The sequence below is a fragment of the Talpa occidentalis genome, unplaced genomic scaffold, assembly GCF_014898055.3.
Source record: "Talpa occidentalis isolate TD23 unplaced genomic scaffold, MPIMG_talOcc4v2.1 talOcc4.9, whole genome shotgun sequence".
Taxonomy (NCBI): domain Eukaryota; kingdom Metazoa; phylum Chordata; class Mammalia; order Eulipotyphla; family Talpidae; genus Talpa; species Talpa occidentalis.
In genome coordinates, this window is record NW_023605305.1 from 111,464,436 (window position 1) to 111,485,835 (window position 21,400).

The window sequence follows — 21,400 nt, forward strand, 5'->3', positions numbered from 1 at the left end:
GGAGGAGGGTCCCACATGGCGCGTAGACCTCTCCTGCTGCCCGCTGCTCCCCTCAGCAGTGTGCTTCGGTCCTCCTGCCTGCTCTGCTCCCCACTTTGGCTCTGGTGAATTCTCTCACCCGCCCGCGCTTCTGACTGTACCCAGTACTTATATAAATAAATAAAAATAAATCTTAAAAAAAAAAAAAAAAACGGGGTGCCTGACTGTGGGTCCTCACCCGCGCGCTTAAAAGGATTTACTAATACTCCACTGCAGGCACACGCGAAAGGTTCATAAAAGGTTTATGGACAAGGGCAGGGGAAATGAGGAAATGTACAGCTCAGGGAGAAAAGTGGGAGATAAAGTCTTAAATGCGTCCTACCTGATCCGCAGACCTGGAATCCCAAATGGCGCTCTGAGAGCTGGCCGCCAGCCAGGAGCCCTGAAGCCAGGAGGCGAGCGACAGAGCGAGAGACCCCAAGGCCCACGTGTCTGGTTTTTATACCCAACCTGGCTGCTTAACCCCACTCTCAGGTGCCAGCCACCCTCCCTTTGGTGGTGACGGGATTTGTCTTTCCCAATGTCCTGATGGCTTTGGTCTGGAGTGTGGGTGGCGTCCACAAACCCTGCGTGGAATGAGCTCAGCACATCCTTTCCCCCTAACAATTCGACATGAGTAGCCTGGCTCCCAGTAAAAGTCTTCACAGTCTAAAGTCTGTGACTATTTTAGTTTTCTAATTTAACAGGAAAAAATAGCCACATACTTACATATTTACATATTATATATTTACATATTTTATTTACATGTAGTTTGTAAAGGGCAGGACAGGACACTGAGCAGGTTTTCTGATCCAGCAGACCGGGTAAAGGAGGAGTCAGTCCTCAGTGGCTTTGCAGGCTTTTATTGGGATTTACCCGGTACAGCAGCAGGCAGGGGTGCACCAAAACATATCAGCCTGCAAGGTCCTCCGCCTTCTGGAGGGATTGTCAGTCCAACTCCCTTAGTCCAAGGCCATCAGGCCCCTCCTTGCATCAGTACTGGTGAGCTCCGAATCTTGGTCCTTTCTTTCCCCGATGATTCTGCTGCCTCAGGGGTCTTTGGCTGGTCCTCTCGGGCTGTCTCCTTCATGCAAGGTCTCATCCTGTAGCTCCCAGATCTTGTCCATCTCCTGTGCTGCCATGACGCCAGCATTGTCACAGGCAAACACAGTCTGTTACTCCTTATGTTTCAGGGCAGGGAGAGGTGCATCCCAGATCCCCTAAAACCTGCCTGCTTTAAATGGGTTCTGCCATCTGCCGCATCAACACAAAACATATGAGACTTTAATGGGAAGGAACTTTAATACAACTAGGAAACAATACAGGAAAGGCAAAGAGTCTAGTTTCTAAATGAAGCACCCAAAGTGACCCGTCCCCTCGTGGGTACAAGTCTACCCAAGCAGGATTGGCCCAGAGTGGGGCCCCAAATCCCGCCACAAGTCTAAAGCATCTTCCAGTGGGGACCCACAGAAAAGGATCAGAAACCACCAGACAAGTCTGGAAGGAAAAGAGCAAAATCAAAATAGAGACAAAAACCGCCATTGTCACCTCCCCACGGGTCTCACCCATGCCTGTGTCACCCAGTCCATGACCAAAAGGCAAGCGGTTTCTTCACATGTCTCTCCACTCCATGTGCCTCTTCGAGGGCTCCTCCTGGCTCCATCCTGCTTCCTTCTTTCCTCAGTCTCCTCTGCAGCTTCTTCTCTCTGCTCAGCTCCATCCTCCTTTTGGGTGGGGCAGGAAACCTAGAACCCCCCCCTTTCCTGGGGACCACCCTGTTACACTTAGTCCCTCCAGGTCTTCAGAGGGCTCCATACCCATCTGCATGGATCATCGTGGCAACTTACGCCAACTGTAAAGTCAGGAATGGGCACAGTGCAGGTTTTCTGATCCAGCAGACGGGGTAAAGCAGGAGTCAGAGTCCTCAGTGGCTTTGCAGGCTTTTATTGGGATTTTCCAGGTACACAGCAGGCAGGGGTGCTGGGGGGCCGGGAGGCTATTGACTGCTTCCTGGCCCCCAGCAAGTCTTCGCTCTATCTGGGCTCTCCGGTGTTCGCTCTCTCGGCTTCTATTCAGCTTCTCTGCTTCTCTTCTCTTGGCTTCTGCTGGCGTCCCTGTGATGCTGCCCTTAAAAGTCCAGTCTTAGCCCAGGTGAATCCCATCTACCTATGCCCATACCCTACTCCAGGTGCCCGCCATAAGGCATGCATTCAGGACCACAGGGTTCCGTCATCTATCCTGATGGCAGGAGGGCAGAAAAGCCTGATACTTTCACCTTATCCTACAAGTCACTTTGGCTATCTTAAATGTAGTAATAGAGATGTCCATATTGTGCTGTTGACATCTCCTTTAAGGCTTCAGCTTTCTTTCAGGATGCTGTAATACTTCTATCATACACAGAATAAATTAACTTTTAGACATTTCATTTAATTCGCTGTTATCAGTGGACCTGCAAAAAATTTTTCATATTAGTAAAATGCAGTTAATCTGGATTTGCATCCCAGTCCTCTCCCTGACTAGCCATGGGAGTTCACTTCTCTGAGTCTCACATTCATTGTCTCTAAGCAAGTGGCAATGACAGGCACCCTTGAGAAGGTTCTAGATGGGAAGGGGGTCCCCACAGTACCTTAATCAGCTTAATCTAGTATATCTTGTGATTAGATATATTCTGATGCTACTATTCAAGGCAGCCAGCAAATACGTAGAATCCGATGCCCCAAGTGATGCTCACCTACATCAGCTCTGGCTCTAGGGCATGATACACAACTCACCTGCTGCTCGGGGTTCCAAGGACTGTTGTCCAAATTTTCTTTACATCTGCATAATAACCTACAAAAGAAGTCATTTTCATCTCAATTAAAGAATAGAAAAAAGAGTTAGTGACCTGAATCCTTAAAACTCTGAAACACTATCAAGCTAATATGTCCTACTCACCTAAACACAAATTTGGTCCAAAGAGTTATTTGTAAATTGGTGATATGTTAGAAAATCAAAAACTGTTGATGAGTGGTTAACCCCTGTCAGGAAGGCTAAAGATGAAGGGAAGGCTACAATGGTTTGGACCAGTGCTACCCAGTAGGGACACGAGGGGTGTCACCCAAATGATTTAAAATTTTTAGTAGCTGCATTACAAAGTAAGAAGAAATAGGTAAATTCATCTTTATATATATCACTAGCCCATTATATGAAAAATATTATTATTTGAACATGCAATCAATATGACCATTATAAGTGAGCTGTTTCACAGCCCTTCTTTTATACCCAGCCTTATGAACCCAGAGATATTTTATAATGACTGTGCATCTCAGCCTGGAGTCCCACATTTCAAGGGCTCACAGGCACATGTGGCTCATAGTCACCATTTCCCACGCCCATGTGCACCCGTCTCCTCTCCACAGAGGAAGCACAGGGTGACCCAGAAGCTGGGTCCACAGGCTTGACTGAGCTTGTCAAGGTGTCTCAGCAATAGCCAGCAGTGGCAGCCGTTGCAAACACCTCACCACAGGGAATGGCTTTCAGGTTGAGATGTGAAGTAAGGATTTTTTTTAATGTTATTTGAGGGCTTTCTTTCTTTACGGGTCATTTTTTTCCTTTTTATTTATTTATTTCCTTACATACTTTTAAAGTCATTGTTCATTTTTAAACAATGTTTGCTTCCCCTCCCCTCAGGTGGAGTCCCCATAGAGTTTTCTTCCCCAATGCACCCGTGCACCATCACCTCAGTGCCCTGTGCTCCTCCCTGCCTCCCTCTGATCCCTCTCCCTTCTCCTCCCCTGCAGGATGTCTCTGGTTTATAATTGTCTGTTTTCGCTTTGTTGTGTTTTGTACTGTTACTATTTTTTTACATTGATGTCTTATTTGGTTCCCCTATATTCCTCCTATAAGTGAAACCATCCAATTTTTTTTCCTTCTAATTTCCCTGAGCGTAATTCCTTCTAGCTCTATCCACGTTGCTATGAATGACATGAGTTTATCTTTTTTGATTGCTGAATCGTATTCCATTGTGTATATATACCACATCTTCTTGATCCAGTCATCTATTTGGGGGGTATTTGGGTTGTTTCCAGGTTTTACCTATTATAAATAGGGCTGCAATAAACATAGGGGTGCAGGTATTTTTTTGAATCGTTTTTGTGTCCTTTGGGTAGATCCCTAGGAGTGGAATTGCTGGGTCATATGGTAATTCCATTTTTTTATTAAAAAAGGGGAGAGAATAATGGACACCTACAGACACAAAGAGGCAGAAAGAGCTGGCCCCGAAAGGGATGGATTTGCCAAGAGAGGGCCTGCAGGAGGGAGGCCTTGAGGAGAGCTGTCTCCGCTGAGGGAGGTCAGTGAAGAGAAGCCCCAGCAAGGTTCAGGTAATGGCAGGCAGGAAGGCTGCTGCCCTGAAGAGGGACAGAGAGTTGGCAAAAAGAAGCACCTGCACAGGCACAGGTGGGCAGAAGGACTGTTGCCTAATGATTTTTTTAGAACAAATATTTTTCCAGGTTATATGGTGCTACCAGTCCTGTCCACTGTGGCAGCTTTCTCCCCACTGAACTTAAATCAGTCAATTTGGGGAGTTCTGTGGATACTCGGTGCCATCTTCCTCAGGTTCAAGTTTTCCACAGTAATACTGAGTAGAAATGATTTCAGTATCCGGGGACCAATCTGTTAAGGAGATGATTAACTATCATATCTCTAATTTGGGGATAAAAAATAACTTTTTAAAAAGAACATTTGAACTCTGCTAAAATTTTACTCCTTGGTTATGATGCCTCCAAACTTCTTCAGCTGATTTTTTATAACCTGTCAGAGGTACATCTATTGATTGCTCTTGAGATCTTCATGATATTTGCACCTGTCATGGAAATGGTACTCCTGGGAAATCATATTCTAGAACCAACACTTCCCCAAATAGTCCAGATCAGCAATAACTAACAGAAACTTTTGCAAAGATGGAGGAGTTCTGTATCTGGGGTGTCCAATATGGTAGCCACAAGCTCCTGAGCATTTGAAAGGTGGTTAGTGCAACTGAGGAACTCAAGTTTAACTTTTATCTCATTTTAATTCATTAAATTTTATATTTAAATCACTGCCTGTTGCTAGCACCTATTGTACTGAGCAGTGCAAGTCTAAGGAAACTGAAATCCAGTTTGCAAACCTGGTTCAAGACACAAATATGAAATGACATGCACCCGCAATGCCAACACCTTGTGGACAGCTTACCCTTTAGCCTTCCCTGTAGGAATGAGAAATTAGTCTCACAAGTTTTCTTTTGTGAAAGCTGACATGGAAGTTTTTGGGACAAGAGAAGGGTGTCCTTGTCATCGGGCTGGGAAAAGTTCATCAGTTCTCCAGGGCATAGGGATTGCTTTCCAGTTTAGCCCAAGACTTTTGTGGGACCCAGAGGTTTAGGAAGGCAACACATGTAATGCCAGAATTAACTACTGCCCACTCCAAGTCACACAACTCAACAAAAGCAGTATCCTGTCCGGGGCCTTCTCCTTGGCTATATAAGGCATGGGAATTTCTTGACAATGGGGTGAAAAGAGAAAGGGATATTTGCAAAATCTGACTTAGAGAGGAGATATTCATCTGTATGTTGGAGCAAACCATGGACAGAAGATGGCTGTGGCACATTGGCAAGCAGGTCCATTGGGCCATGGAAAGCTCTCAGTGGCTTAAGGATTCACTCTACCCTTAGTGCAGAATCTTTTCAAAGAACTGGCACACTCCAGTAAAATACAAAAGGTTTTCCTTCTTTGAAATGTGTAAAACTTCAAACTGTTTCCATTCCAACTATTTATTTACTGCCCTTTGAAAAACCAAATCAAATTTGAAAGTTTTTTCTTTTTTTAAAGAGAGTGCACGTACCTGCAAGTAGTAGCGGTACTAGCATAGATAGACCCAGAGGCCACCTGTCTCTTGAATGTGCTGGAAAAAAAAAAAGGGAAATACAATTGGTTGAACTGAACTGATCAATAATCCAGATGCAATTGATCCTCTGTATGTGTAATCTACCTGCTTGCTGAAATCTATTTATTCCCCCAAATCAACACTTTCATGCTCCTTTGCAGACATGTGCAGCAGAGAAGTGAAAAACTGAGCAACTTGAGGCCCACATCCTCAGTGGAGGTTGGGATCGCCTGCCCACCTGACTTCAGTTCTCATACTGTAACAAACATCTGACTCAGGGTTATGTTTTTCACATTTTTGTCCTTTTTGTTGGTTATTTCACTGTTGCATGGCCCCCATGCCAGTGTCCCTAGGTACAAGGGGGCGGTGACGTGCCTCTCAGAGAAAATGCTAGACAAGCTTCATTCAGGAGTAACAGTGCCCTGAGCTTGACATTCATGAATCAAAAATCAGGTGTCTCTAAACAGAAACACACGAAACAAAGTTCTACATTAACTTCTGGCCGTAAGTGTGGTGCCCAGCGGCTGGTAGACACCTGCTTCCGCGACGCAAAGGCTCCATATTGGTAATTCCATGTTCACAGTGATTGTGTAGCCCATAAGGACGGGGAATAAAGAGAATGGATGATATTTCTAAATAAACTTATCTGCTCAAGGTTACTACACATCAGGCCCAGTGTTATTTATGAACAGATGCAAATATTCCACTAGAAGTCTTATTTTTGGCCATCGTACCCTCCAGAGGAAGCAGAACCAGGCCCTGTATGTTTGGTGCGTAAATTGGCAGTAGCGCCTCAGGAGCCTCAAATGTGTCTGTCATAAAGCAGCAGACACAGTGAGAAGCCATGTCCCCACAGTCTCGCTCAGTCATGACGACAAAGTTGAGGGATAGCTTCAACCTCCACTGCCTCAGTTTCCTCCTGTGATAACTGTAAACAATACTAATGAATATACCCAGCTCATGAAGCAGCTGTCAGCCTCTGTCCAGTTAATACACTTAAGAGCACCTAACAGCTGCTCTCAATAACCTATTGAATAGATGCTATGGGTATCTCGACTAACGTTCTTTGACACCATCACTGCAGGCCAAGACACCAAGCTCTCACCCTTATACCCAGCTGAAAGAGACTGCCATGCTATTGACTGGGGGTGGGCCTCCCCGAATGTATCAAATGTATGTTTTTTTTTTAAAGATTTATTTATTTATACAAGCACTGGGGTACAGGCCAGAGGCGCGAGAGGGTGAGAAGATTCACCAGAGACAGAGTGGGGAGCAGAACAGGCAGACGTACCAGACACTGCTGAGGGGAGCAGCGGGTATGACAGGAGAGGTCTGCTGTGCCATGTGGGAATCTCCCTGGATGGCCGGGAATCGAACCTACACTGCAGAGGCTGAAGACAGCTTCACAGCACAGCACTCAACCTGAGCACCACAAGGGAGGCCCAAATGTACGCTTTTTAAGAACACAATGGGGCCCCCCTTTGGTGCAGGTGGTTGAGCGCCGCACTGTGAAACTGTCTGCAGCCTCTGCAGCACGGTTTCGATCCCTGCTGGCAAGCGAGAATCCCACATGGCACGGCAGACCTCTCCTGTCTCGCCTGTTGCTCCCCTCAGCAGTGTATTTCGTCAGTCTGCCTCTTCTGCTCCCCTCTCTGTCTCCAGTGAATCTTCTCACCCTCCCGTGCATCTGGCCTGTACCCCAGTTCTTCTATAAAAAATAAATAAATCTTGGGCCTCCCCGGTGGCGCAGCGGTTGAGCGCTGGGTTGCGAAGCTGCCCACAGCCTCTGCAGCACCGGTTCGATCCCCGGCTGCTCCCCGGCCACCGGAGGAGGGCCCCATATGGTGTGCAGACCTCTCCTGCCGCCCGCTGCTCCCCTCAGCAGTGTACTTCAGTCTGCCTGCTCTGCTCCCCGCTCTGGCTCTGGTGAATTCTCTCACCCTCCCCTGCTTCTGACTATGCCCAGTGCTTATATAAATAAATAAAAATAAAAATAAATCTTTAAAATATAAATAAAAAAATCTTAAATAAAAAAAAAAGAAAAAGAAACTGAAACTGAGTTAATAGTTACTATTTCCTTCCCTGGAAGGAAAAGAACTTAAAAAAAAAAAAAGAAAAAGAACACAATGAACAACACTGTAAAGAGCTATGAATAGTGAAAAGCAAGAATTCCAGAGCCAGATGGCATGAATTCAAAACCGAGCTCTGCTGCTTACCAGCGGCTAATCTTGGGCAAGCTAGTTACAGGCCCTGTGCTGTTTCCCATATAAAACAGGGATACTTACTAGGACCTCCCTCATATAGTTTTGTGAGGGTCCAATCAACACATGTATTTGGATGATGCTTGTCAAAGTGCTTAAAAATGGTAACTTTCTCTCTGTAACTGGGCATTTGTGAAAACTGAAACTCATTCTACATTTCCAATTTGTGAAGTGTCTACCAGCTACTCCATCTGGGTTCGAAACCCACAAATTTCCATTGGTCCATGAACCCCACCTGGATGCACTATCTCTACCATGACACATTTAGAAGTTTACCTGGTAAACAGGTTGAGGGGACAACCAGTAATGTCTCTTCAAACTTTGGATTCGTAGCGACACAGGTTATTTTCTTTGGGAGATTATTCTTCTTCAAACGTAGCATACGTGGTAGTGTACTGCTTTCGCACTGGGCTTCAGTGCACTGCCACGTGTAGTTTACCAAGCTTTCATGAGTGTAGTAAGGCTCCGTGAATTCGCACCAGATTATAATGTCTTCATCAGTCAGTGTACAATTTAGTGTCAGACGTGGAAGAGGTGCTGGAGAAACAACACGATATTTAGTACAGCAAAGAGGAATAATCAAACTCATAGCTCTACATTCACAAGGAGCTCCCAACTTCTTTATGAGCTTGGAAAGACAAGCAGACCACCTTCGAGAGCATCACAGGTAAGAATTCTGGGGCAGATCAACCTGCTCAAATTCAGAACACACACAGGCCCCCAATCCCTTATCCCCAACTCTGAAAGCCAAAAGATTTTTCACAAGATCACAGCAAAGTCATTTAGCAAGCGAATTCTGATCGGAACTGACATGCAGGGAGGGGTTGACAGTGTTCTCCTTTTTCATCTATTTCCAATATTCATGTTTAACTAAAAACATCCACATGCTTGAGTAGAGGGTGATGGCCGTCACTAAGTGGGTGGTACTTAACATACACAGAGGAAATGGTTACTTCCTTATTTGTTGATTTATATGTCTTCTCGCAGCTCTACTCTCCCCCCGTAAGTTTCAATACACATAAATATCTACTCAATAGGTAATTAAAGTAAATTAAGATTCACCAAGATGAAGGAATGCTATACTGTCATTGAAAACAATATTCCTTAAGACAAAGGAATGCTTAAGTTCTGATTAATAATCTAAGAATTAAAAATGCTCAAATCCTCTTTCTCACATCTGTTCCTTCTGCAAACTTTCTCGCTCATATAACCTGCCTGGCCAGCCTTGCTGGAGGCCCAGTCACACGTGACTTCCTTTTGTGCTTGGGGCTTCCTCCAATTTTAGGTTTCATCTGGCTCACATAACTCCTTATATGCTGCTTTAAAGTTTTCCTTCAGTTAAGAGCATTTCCGGTTCTTTCATAAGCATTGGAAACCTTTCTCCAAGTTACAACTTAAGCAGCAGACCAAAATATCAATCGAATAAGAAGTTGCTCTAATTAACTCAAAATTGGGGAGTCCCTCCCCCCTCCCTGGACTCTTCAGAGCCCTCCTCCCTCTCCCATACCCCCAGAGACCCTTCCCAGGAAACCCACATGTCTCCAGAACAGTCAAGAAAAGAATGAGCTGCTTCTGCAACTAGGGGCCGGAAACTGCTTTCTACTTTACTAGAAAGTTCCACAGAAGCATTTCTCAAATATTAATTTGCATAAGATTCACCTGAGGTGTGTGTTAAACATGCAGGTTCCTGGGCCCCAGGTGACTGACGTGGGTGCTCCACGTGTTTGGTTAGATTCTAGTTTATGGTATTGTTCAGTCAACATCTAGCCTTTCATCAAACACTCTCTAAACTAGACAGAGGTTCATCCAAATCCCCTGGACAGTGCATCTTGGGGGAAGGGTGAAGAGTAGGTATCGTTCACCTCCTAACTACAGCACCTGACATAATACAAGACCAAGAGTTGGTTCCTCAGTAAGGAAGACAGATGTAGGGATGAACAGACAAATGGGTAAATTCAAGGGGGCAGTCTTCAAATTACTCTGTGAAATATAAGTTCTTCAATCAGCTCAGCTCTAAAAAAAGGAAAAGCATGGTGGTGAAGGGTGTGGACTTGGAACCTGACTGCCTGGCTTCACTTCCCAGCTTTGCTACAAAAAGCCACTTGATCTTAGACAACTTACTTAATCACCCCGAGCCTCGGCTTCCTCTACAGTATCCACCTTATTGACTGTGAGGAGTAAATAAGTCCATACAGATAACAGACTAGCATGCAGTGCCTGGTACAGCATAAGGATTTAACAAATGCTAGCTGTACCGGAGCACGGGGTGAGCAACGCAAGGCTCCCCAGGAGAAGCTGTGATTTGATGAGAAGAATTGCTGGCAGGAATTCAGATATGTGGCCTGCTGCATGGACTTGGGCCAGGAGGTGTGGCCTGCTGCATGGACTTGGGCCACAGCCCTCTTAGGAATTGAAAGCCTTTTAAGAAATCATCCAACCAAGGGTTCCTGTTCTACAGATGGAGAAACTCATTGCTAAAGTCTCATTTCCATCTGTAAAAGGTAACGGAAAACTTTATAAGATCATTATGAAGGTCAAGTGGAATGTGAAGATAATGCAAGGGCCAACACGCGCAAGTGCTACTCTCACCATCCACGCTGTTAGAAGCCCCCTCCCTACACAGAAGCTCACCTGGCAGCCATCACCCCACCGCAGCCAGACAGCAAGACTGGTCCAGCCTATGCCAAAAAGGATGCAGACCTTCCCGCATCGCTGGTCAGAGCTTCCACACCTCAGAGCTCGCCCACCATTCTCCCCTTGCCCGTGGACTGACCAGAGCTACTTCTAACAAATATTCCTTACATCTGCATCTTAAGCAGCTTTAAACTGGTAAGAAATGTGTCCACTTTATCCTTGAGATAACTCAGTCACTTCTAATCCATGAATTCAGCTCACTACTCTAAAAGAAATGAGAATTTCTTATAGGTATCTGATGATATTTTATAGAAATATGTGCCTGTTTTATTAACTTAATAAAAAGTCATATAGCAGTTCAAACCTTTTAAGGACAGGGCAGTCCATTCCACTTATAGAACATTACCATCTTCTATAAGTGGAATGTTATAGAAGGCAGAGGATGTGAAAGAATTAATAAACATTAATGGTGGAAATTCTAAGGGGATTTTGGGGAAGGAGGAAAGCCACATGCCAGTTTAAACACAGAAGGAAGTTCGGGTGTTCTCAAAAGATGCCAGGAAATCCCCATTTAGAACATCCCTTTTGAGGCTCTGCTCTTAGATCCGGTGTCTCCGGAAGACTACCACATCACTCAGACAAGAGCTAAGATGCCCTGAAGGAAGCACACCTTCTGCTTTTCTAAACACAAAGCATAACTAACTACTTTGGTACGTAGGTGTGAAATTGTGCATCATCAGATGTTTCTCGACAACCAAAATCTCAATCTTCTTGACTGTCTTGGAAGCACCATTTGATTCTTTTTATTCCAAAAGTCTACGTCTACCGACACTTCTCTCTACCTGAAGGTCATGGTAACCTGTAACCCTAACCTGTAACCGGAAGCCCTAACACAGAAGGTTCTCAACCCCCGGGGATGAATGCAGGCAGAGGAGGCAAGAGGCCCAAGGCTTAATAAGCCTTCACATCTCTAATGTTAAGAGGTTGGGGTTGGGGCTTCCCTGGTGGCACAAGGGGTTAAGCACCGCACAATGAAGCGATCCTAAGCCTCTGCAGCAAGAGTTTGATCCCCGGCCCGCCAGGGAGAAACCCACATGGTGCAGCAGACCTCTCCTGTCTCGTCTACTGCTCCCCTCAGCAGTGTATTTCGTCAGTCTGCCTGTTCTGTTCCCCGCTCTCCCTCTGGTGAATCCTCTCACCCTCCAGCATCTATGGCCTGTGCCCCAGCTCTTGTATGCATAAGTAAATAAATCTTTAACCAAAAAAAAAAAAGAGGTTGGGGAGATGAGAGAACAGGCAAAGTAAGCTGAGGACGCTGAGAATTAAAAGGAAACCACACAGGGTGAGGTCCAAGAAGTTGAGCACAGGCCAAGGTGCAAGGGGCAGTGACCAGTGGCTGTAGCAAAAGCTGATGAGTGGTCACAGGGCACATGCATGGAGAATGGGGCACAGGACTCATGAGTGAGGGGTCGAGGGGAACTGGCACCGCAGCGGCGGTGGGGTGCCCGTGTGGAGGGGTAACAGCCCACGGGAGAGAAGCAGCTCAAGGAGCAGAGCAGACGCGCCACGAAGATGCTCTGTGCATGAAGACTGAAAGTGGGGGGTAGCTGAGGAAGGGGGGCTGTGAGAGGCCCCCAGTCCCCCCTGCTTGTATTCTGGGGGAGGAGCCCCACTCCCGGGGAATCACAAGCGGAGCTGGACAGACTGACCCGCGTCATGTCCTGGCACAGCGGAGGTGAGGACAGGGGCGGGGAGGATCGGGCCAGGGGAGGAGTGAGCTGGTCAGAATGGGGGCGCCGGAGGAGCAGGGGTGAAAACAGTCCCCCAGGCTCACCGCCCTTGGGGGAGGCGTGTGCGGGGCTGTCCTCAGGGCACGTCTTCACCATCCCACGGGCAGCAAAGCTGCAGCTGCCGAAGGAGGTGGAGACCAGGGGCTCAGGGTCTGAGGAGATAAAGACTCTGGGAGAGCGAGGACGCCAGGCCTGATTAGATTAAGTGGGTGACCTGGAAATTAAAGTGTGGGGACCCCGGGGATGACGTGCTTTGTGGCAGCCATGGGTGGTGAACACAGAACAGGGGAGCGCCGGACTCAGCCAGGTGGAGATGGAGTCAGGTGCGTCTAAGCGATGGAGAACCCGGCAGGTAAGCTGTGCCTGTGCACCAGCCTGAGCCCAGGAGGGAGCACCCCACTGGGGGGGGCACAAGGGGATGGGAGGACACCAGGGTTGGCAGGAACGTCAGAGTTGGCCCAGCAGAACAGGGGGGCGTCCCACAGAGGAGTGGGACCCCTGACCCTCAGACAATGGGGAGTCAGAATTACTGGTGAAGTTCGAGGTTCTGTCTGTGGGGAGACTCCAGGTAGATTGGGGGACAAGACCACTGCGGGATGGGGGAGCAAGGACTGAGGAACCAGGATACTAGAAAGGACTTTGGTTTCAATACTATTAATACACCAAGAACGGTGGCGTGTGACTGGCAGAAAGGGTGAAGAGGCAGCGCCAGGCGATCTAGGAGCGCTGCAGCCCGACGGCTGAATAGGAAGGACCTACGTGGGCACAGGAAGGAGGACCCCAGGCTTCAGCTGGGGGTAGGGGGAGGCTGTGTCCTGGCTCCAGGTCCAGTGCAAAGTGACCCAAGAGGACAAGAACCCACCTCGGCTGGGGCTGCCGGGGCCAGCAGGAACTCCACAGCACCTCCTGTCCAGGGAGCTCAGCTCTGAGTTCCCTGCTGCTACTCCCGCTCTTTCCAGAACATTCCGAGCAAGACAAGTGACACTGCTGCAATCGCTCTGCCCCCTGTGCAGTTCCTCCCCCCTTGGTCACTTCCTTTGCTCACCCAGAAGGTGACAAGGGACTGGAGTGGCTCCCGCAGGCCAGAAAGTGGACACATGCCTGACCCATAGGATGGCCAGTTCTCGCCTCGTGGCCATTCATTTGTAACAGTCTCTTCAAGCAGCTGGGAATTCGTCGTTTCAAGCACAACCCCATTATGCAACACTTACCAACCACTTTTAGAGTAAACTTGGTGTTGCCCTTAACACCGCCGTATTCCACTTCATACTCATCCTCGTCTGACGACGTGACATTGAAGATGGTGAGGTTCCCGGTGTGGGTGTCTAAATGAGTCCTGTTTATAAAGGGCGGGAAAGATCTGGGCTCCGGGTAAAGGTTCTCCTCCCATTCGATGACTTTATTCTTGCCTTTTTTCCACAGGATATCTTTAGAGGTCACAGGTTTTCCTGTACTGAAAGTTACATTCTGATTCATGCCTCCATATATATCCTCATTTTTGGGCTGGGCTTCACAATCAATGAGACCTAGGAGGGGAAAAAAATTGGTTAGGAAGCAACATATGATTTTAGTGAAAACCGAAAAGCATCTTCCAAGATGCTCTTTCAGGGAGAAACAAGTTAAATTACGCATCTGTTATTTGTGCTGTGCTAGAGTGATAAACAGCCGGGAGCAAGCAGGATAAACATGACCATGTAGAAGTTGACTGTTTACAAGGGAACTCGGGCCACGGAAATCCACACTGGAACGAATCCAGCTAAAGGAGCCCGGCTATGTCAGGGGCTGGGGACGACACTGGGAACGAGGCAGCAAGAAGCCAGGCACCGTCCTGAGCCCCGTGCACCCCAGGTGAGGGAGAGGACTCAGAGCAGGCGCAGGAGCCTCCAACCCAAGGGCCTTCCAGGGAAGTCAGGCTGATCCAGGACGACAAATCACTGAAGAAGGGAGTTAGCCAGCCCAGCCCTGGCAGCAGGGAGAGGAGACAGTCACACAGAGGGAAGAAGCACCTCCCAAGGCAGTCCCTGAGTAAACAGTTTGGGACTGAGGAAGCAAAAGTCTTTCCAAATGACCAGAATGGGGCCCTCCCTGCTGGCTCACGGGGTTAAGAGGCAGCACTGTGAAGCTGTCTGCAGCCACTGCAGCACGAGTTCCATCCCCCACCAGGGAGGTGACCCACATGGCGCAGCAGACCTCTCCTGTCTCCCCGCTGCTCCCCTCAGCAGTGTATTTCGGTCAGTCTTCCTGTTCTGTTCTCCACTCTGTCTCTGGTGAGTCCTCTCGAGCCCCACACCCCCGCCACACCTCTGGCCTGTACCCTGCTCTTGTATGCATAAATAAATCTTTTGAAATAATGGCCAGAATGCAGGAGCAAGGGTTGCTGGTGAGGATGACACCGACAAGGTCCAACTCGGACATCTGTGAGCTGGGGGCTGGGGAGCATCTGGTGAGATACGGATGGGGCTGGGACTTATCCTAATGGCAAAGGAAAACCATGGACGGTTTTCCACAAGACTGGCATTGTAACAGGGGAGTCCCCAGGAAAGGGGTAAGTTCCAGGTTCCCTGCCCCACCCAAATGCAGGCTGGAGCTGAGCAGGGAGAGGAGAAGCTGCTGAGACTGAGGAAGGAAGGAGCAGGATGGAGCCAGAAGGAGACCTGGAAGAGGCACACGGAGCTGAGAGACCCGTGAAGAACCTGCGCTTGCCTTTTGGTCGTGGACGGGGTGACACAGATGTGGGTGAGAGACTCGTGGGGAGGTGACAGTGGCGGTTTTTGTCTTGATGTTGATTTTGCTCTTTTCCTTCCGGGCTTGTCTGGTAGTTTATGATCCTTTTCTGTGGGTCCCCACTGGAAGGTGCTTTAGACTTGGGGCAGGCTTTGGGGCCTTGCTCTGGGCCAATCCCGCTTGGGTGGACTTTTACCCACGAGGGGATGGGTCACTTTGGGTGCTTGGTTTAGAAACTGGATTCTTTGCCTTTCCTATAATGTTTACAGTTGTATTAAAGTCTCATATGTCTTTGTATTGATGCGGCGGATGGCAGAACCTATTTAGAACAGGCAGGTTTGCGGGGTCTCGGTTGTCTCTCTCCCTGCCCTGTAACAGCATGACCTAATTTCAGTGTCTGCTGCCTGTTTGCCCAGAAGACAGTGGTTGAGACGAGCAAGTGTGGAGCCAGAGAAAGTAGAAGAGGTCAGTGCTGGGGCAGGGAGAGTGGTGGACGGGACTGCACAGGCAGGACGAGGGTGTCTGCAGGAGGGACAGACAAGCGGACAGACTCAAGAGACACCGGAGAAGAAAGCAAAGGATTCAGTGGCTGGGCTGGGGGCTGAGGGGAGGGACGAGCCAGGCTTTCTCTTGGAGGACTGAGAGCTGCCACCAGCTGAGACCAGAAACAATGACCGAAGCCAGAGGAGGACTAAGTGCTCAAGGCCCAGGGACAGCGGAGAGTTGGGCCTGGATCAGTCACCTCTCAGGGGCCCATGATAAATTTGTCCTCACCCCACTCAGCAAAGTCTTATAGCTTGAAATTTACCATGGTGGGAATATTCACAGCCACAAACGCTGACTCACACCTCAAATTAGAGCCCCCTCCCTGTCTCCACCCCATCAATTGATGGGACTGTGTTACACTTTTATTACCACCCCTACATTCCTGACACCCCAAAGTGGGTATAAGCTCCAGACCCGACTCTGTTATTGTGAGAAGATCGGTTGTTAAGGCAAAGACATTAAAGATAAATTCAAACTCATGCAAGTTTTGCCCACTGGCAACTGGGCTAATTTGAAAAGTATAGGAACATTCAAGAACATTAACTAGGCCTATTGTAGTCAATTGTGTTTAAATTGTGTTCAGCAATTTCAAATGAGAAGCAAATCTCCGCCATTTGTCTCTTTTGCAAGGATTTTAGAACCATCTGCCTTCATGAAGAGGCAGCAGCAGAAGCCCAGCACCCTCCTCTGCTGCGCAGGGGGCCTGGCCACCCTCCCCTGTACAGAACAAGGGTGTGCAGGCAGCCGAGCAGCAGCCCTGGACGAGGGGCCCAGCACAGAGTGGAGGCGCCAACTGTCTTGTGAATGAACACACGGGGCGGAGAGGCTTCTGGGCTGGCCAGCAGGGCAAGAGTGAAGGCAGAGATGGCGTTGTGGGTCGAGAGCAAAGGTGCACGGGGTGAAGCCTGTGTGTTGGGGACCTGCCAGTTCATTGAACAAAAATGAGCTCTAAGTACACTCCTTCGCGCCTTGCCTTTCTCATCGATAATTCCTCGTAAAGGCCTGGCCAAACCCGCCGGTGTTAATTCTTTTTAATGGTGACATGTTATTCCAGGGTATGAATGAACTATAACTGATGAGTGCCACCAGCGCAGCACACGGGTTCCACCGCTGGCTGCTTCGACTGCAGGAACAGCAATAACCGTCTTGTCGTGCCTATGGGGATTGATGGCTCCTTATCTAAGGAGAATAATCAAGAGTAGGGTCAGGGGTTGAATCAATGGGCAAATAAGATTTTTTTAAATTTTAACAGAAGCTGCCACCAAAGAGGATTTTGCAATCTAGAGCCCCTTGGGCTCCTGCCACACTCAGTGATTCCTCTGGGCCTGTGTAAACTACTGGGTAATAAATGACATTTCACTGCTTTTGAATGTGCACTTCCCTGACCTCTCGAAGCGTAAGCCTCTGTTGTTGCTGATTGTTGGGCTCTTTCCTGAAAACTGTCTTTTCATCTCCTTGGCCATTTTTTCTATTTTTCTTGTCTTTTTCTTATTAAGATTTGAGAGTTCCTTGCAGTTACACATTTTTTGGTGCCTGCATTCAAATGTTCCCCAAGGTGGGTGATAGTGCCATTCTCTCTGATAGGGAATTGGAGGGGGGCCAGGCGTGGGCTGAAGGGCTTTTAGTTTGGGACAGCGTAAGTGTGAACAGCCGTCAGACATACAAATGGGCTTGTAGGTGGGCTGTTGCGTGTCCCATCTGGGGCTCACGGGAGAGGACTCTGGTTTGGGAAGTGCCATATTTGTAGAAGTTACGTCTATCACTCACAGTCAAGTCTTTCCTGTTCACTTCCAAGATGAACCCTAAAGTCAGCTGCTGATTTAATTTCCAATGAAAATGAATGAATGAATGAATGAATGAACAAGCAGCAGCAAAGGAAGCAGCAGTGAAAGGAAGAAGTCAACTCAGCAGAGAGCTGCCGCTTTGCTGGAAGAGTGAGCGGTCAGTACAGGAGCCAGGGATGCTGACTTCCCACGCCAGGGGCCAGAGTGGAAAGGGTCCAGATAGGACCAGGGTGGATGTCAAGTCTCCCACACTGGCTCCCTCAGCGGTAAAGTGGAAGTCATAACGGCCGCCGAAGAAGGTCCTCCTGAGGAGTGAACAGGATTGAGAGTCTTTGCACAATGGCAGACGTGACGTCAGCTTTCAGTAGAGCTTTCCCTCTTTTTCTTTCAATGAGTTTTTACTCTTTAAAAGCAGAGATAGATAGAGGAAGAGGAAAATGGATCTGTGATTGCCTGAAGGGAGACTCCACGCTAGTCCCAACCTTTTGTAACTACTGGAGGTTTACTTTGTTTTAAAGAAGATGGAATATTTTCTTTTGAAAGCCGTGAGGGCATCTAATACCTAAAGAGCGAGCACATGTCTAAAAAGAGCTCCAATTTCAAATATCCTCTTGCAGTGTCCTTACAAAACATCATCACCCCCTATTTTGACAGTTCTTATATAGCCTGATGTGAGGAATGGAACCCAAATATTTTGATGCTATCTTCTGATTTTTGATGTATGTATGTATGTATGTATGTATGTATGTATGTATGTATTTTTAAGATTTATTTATACAAGAACCGGAGTAGAAGCCAGATGCAGGGAGGGTGAGAGGATTCACCAGAGACAGAGTGGGGAACAGAACAGGTGGATTGACTGAAATACACTGCTGAGGGGAGCAGCGGGCAAGGCCGGAGAGGTCTGCCATGCCATGTGGGACCCTCACCGGCCGGCCGGGATCGAACAGGCACTGCAGAGGCTGCAGACAGCTTCACAGCACTGTGCTCAACCACCTGCGCCACCAGGGGAGGCCCATCTTCTGATTTTTTATTTGGTAGATATGGTGACTATACCTATCAGGTTAATGAAAAGGTAACCACATTCCCAGTCACAAATTCCTCTACACAGTTTTTTTTTTTGTATCCTGGGATTTAGATTAACTGCTATTTTTAAGTATTAAGTAATAACTAAACACTGACTATCTGCTAGGTGCCATTAGAAGAAGTCTACAACATGGACTCAGTGAACACTCTTAAAAGCCATTAAGCAGTACTGATTTTTAACCCTATTTTATAAACGAGGAATTGGAGGCACACACACTAGAGTTGAGCCCAGTCTAACTCCAGAATGTTGTTACAAGGTGTAAGGATATTAAGGCAGTGCCGTGACACAGGATTTCTCAGGCTGCAATTTCTAAATGTACTAGAATTGAAGTTGGGAATGAACATGAAATGGCTCTAGTTGTGAGTCAAGCACACCCCTGAGCGTGTGAGATAAGGTACCAAACTCATTGGCCCCCAAATCACTGAATGTCAGGGCTGGAGAGGTCCAGTGAGAACAGGGTCTATGCCCCACCCCATCCCCACCCCAGCCTCACCCCCTCTTCATACCCATGAGGAAACTGAAAAGATCTAACTGAGCAAGAGATCAAGGAAGCCAAATCTCCAAATGTCACATGGGAGCGCAAATTCAAGCCCAAGTTTGGTGATGGTGGTGGTGGTTTTAAAGCAACTTTAGATGTTACAAAAAGAAATGAGACACTAGGGCCTCCCTGGTGGCGCAGCGGGTTAAGCACTGCGCTGTGAAGCTGTCTGCAGCCTCTGCAGCAACCACTGCTGCTCCCCTCAGCAGTGTCTTTGGTCCATCTGCCTGTTCTGCTCCCTGCTCTCTCTGGTAAATTCTCTGACCCTCCAGCACCTCTGACCTGTACCTCAGTTCTTGTATAAATAAATAAATTTTTTTTAAACAAAAAGTGCTGGTGAACATTTGGAAAAAAAAAGAAATGAGACACTAGTTGAAAGCAAGGCCTGCAAGTCTGTACTTGTCATACATGATGGCAAGTAAAATGTGAGATGTGAAAAGAGAGGGGAGTGGCAGAAAGACTTCATGCAAGGGAGAAAGAAAAGCCAGAGCAAAAAACAAAATTAAAAAAAGAGACAAAAAGAGAAAAACAAGAAGGTTTAAGAAAGCCTAGCACATGAGTTCCCAAGAGGGCTGTGAGAACTCTGGATGGCAGCAGCTCAGGAGGCACTGAGGGAGGGCACAGCAATGTGGCCAGCGGTGGTGCCCCCGGGGGCCAAGTGTGGGGACTGTGGTATTTTGGTGACCTGAGCTCCTCTCCAGGGAAAGGCTCCTCAGGTACAGAAGAGGCTCCTGCCCATGTGGACACGTGGAAACTGCCACAACTTGTCACCTTTCCATGCTACATGTATTGCGCTACAGTGTATTGAGAAAGCTTGATTCTTAGAAGTTGGCAACTAATTTCTTTCTGAACTGAGGGCAGTCCCAGTCAAGCTATCTCTCCAGACAAACACGGGTCCCTTCTGGTTCTGCGCTGTACCCCACATTCCAGCACATGAAGGCCACTCAGCAAGCAATTTGTGAAGTGAATTAATTTACTGGATTTACATACAATTAAGGGCAGTGTAAAAAGCCAGGGCTTCCTGACCCTTGCTAGCTGCTCCTGCCCTGAGCTTCGAGACCTCCAACTGCTCTAGAAGCTGATGGAAAGCCCCTGACTCAGCAAGGAAAGGTGGCAGAGTTTAGCTGTAGCAGAGTGCATCGGCCTGGAACCCCTCAGATGAAGTCAAAACACAGCCCTTCCCTCCCCACCCACTGCGGCCTGCCCCCGAGGAGGGTCTGCTGGCCGTCCAGGCCGCCCATGCCTTTTGCAATGGCCCCTGCTTCCCCTTTGCACCTGCCTAGGTTCCACGGAGAAACTAAAGGGCACAGGCTGCTCCCCCAAGGAGCCCAAGCTCACTCTTTGAAGCTCACGCCTTGTGCAGGGAGGGCAAGTCTTAGTTAGGACTAACCAATGCTCCAACAAACCATCCTTTCCTTTTTTATTTTAGAAACCAGAGAAAAAAATACTTTCTCTCTCTAAATAGTATTAAAATTGCACATGGCCGGCAGAGTTAGCAGTTGGACTAAAAATTCAAGAGATGAATAAAGGAAAAAAATCCCCTGAAAGTTTCAGTTCACAACTAACATAATTCTTGGGATTTCCCCGTACAACTGAACCCTAACGGTGATTCACTTGAAGCCTGGACACAGCCAGGCCCTGTGGCATTTTTGTACCCAAAACCCACGAGCAGGTGGGCTTCTCCCCCAGCAGTGGACTTGAGACCACAACCTTTGCCTCTCCCTGCATCTCAGTTCTTTCAATGATGCTCCCAGGGGTGGTGGCATCTGGGGAAGAGTTTCAACTAAGTGCATTTTTACAGAGGAGCCGGCAGTGCTCTCTTAAAATGTCTAGGCCATGCTGAGACCACAAACTCTGTCCTATTTGATACGTAATTAGTCAGACCCTATAACCCAGGATAGGGGTAAGAAATATGCTCACTGGGTTTGCAGATAGTAATGAACAAAACATAGTCTTCCATTTCAGGAAGTTCAGGGCAGTTTATTTCTGGAACCCAGCTCTTAATAAACCCCACCCATATGAGCCTGGGCCTGCTGAGCCCCAACAGTATCTAACAACAGTGGCAGGAGCACAGATGTGGCTGAGCACTTACTACACGCCAGGGACTTGTCCCAAGA

At 47.8% G+C, this 21,400-nt stretch overlaps 1 protein-coding gene across 1 annotated transcript in view; it reads right to left on the reverse strand.

The window, feature by feature from the left end:
* Nucleotides 1-219: 219 nt before the first annotated feature.
* CD58 (CD58 molecule) overlaps nucleotides 220-21,400 on the reverse strand; it is a 31,434-nt gene continuing 10,253 nt past the window's right edge. The window contains exons 2-6 of the mRNA XM_037500150.2: nucleotides 13,816-14,130; nucleotides 8,457-8,717; nucleotides 5,878-5,937; nucleotides 2,790-2,847; nucleotides 220-2,467 (exon numbers count right to left, since the gene is read on the reverse strand). Of these exons, the coding sequence (XP_037356047.2) occupies nucleotides 2,425-2,467; nucleotides 2,790-2,847; nucleotides 5,878-5,937; nucleotides 8,457-8,717; nucleotides 13,816-14,130 (737 nt within the window). The 3' untranslated portion in view covers nucleotides 220-2,424. The remainder of the gene's footprint in view (nucleotides 2,468-2,789; nucleotides 2,848-5,877; nucleotides 5,938-8,456; nucleotides 8,718-13,815; nucleotides 14,131-21,400) is intronic.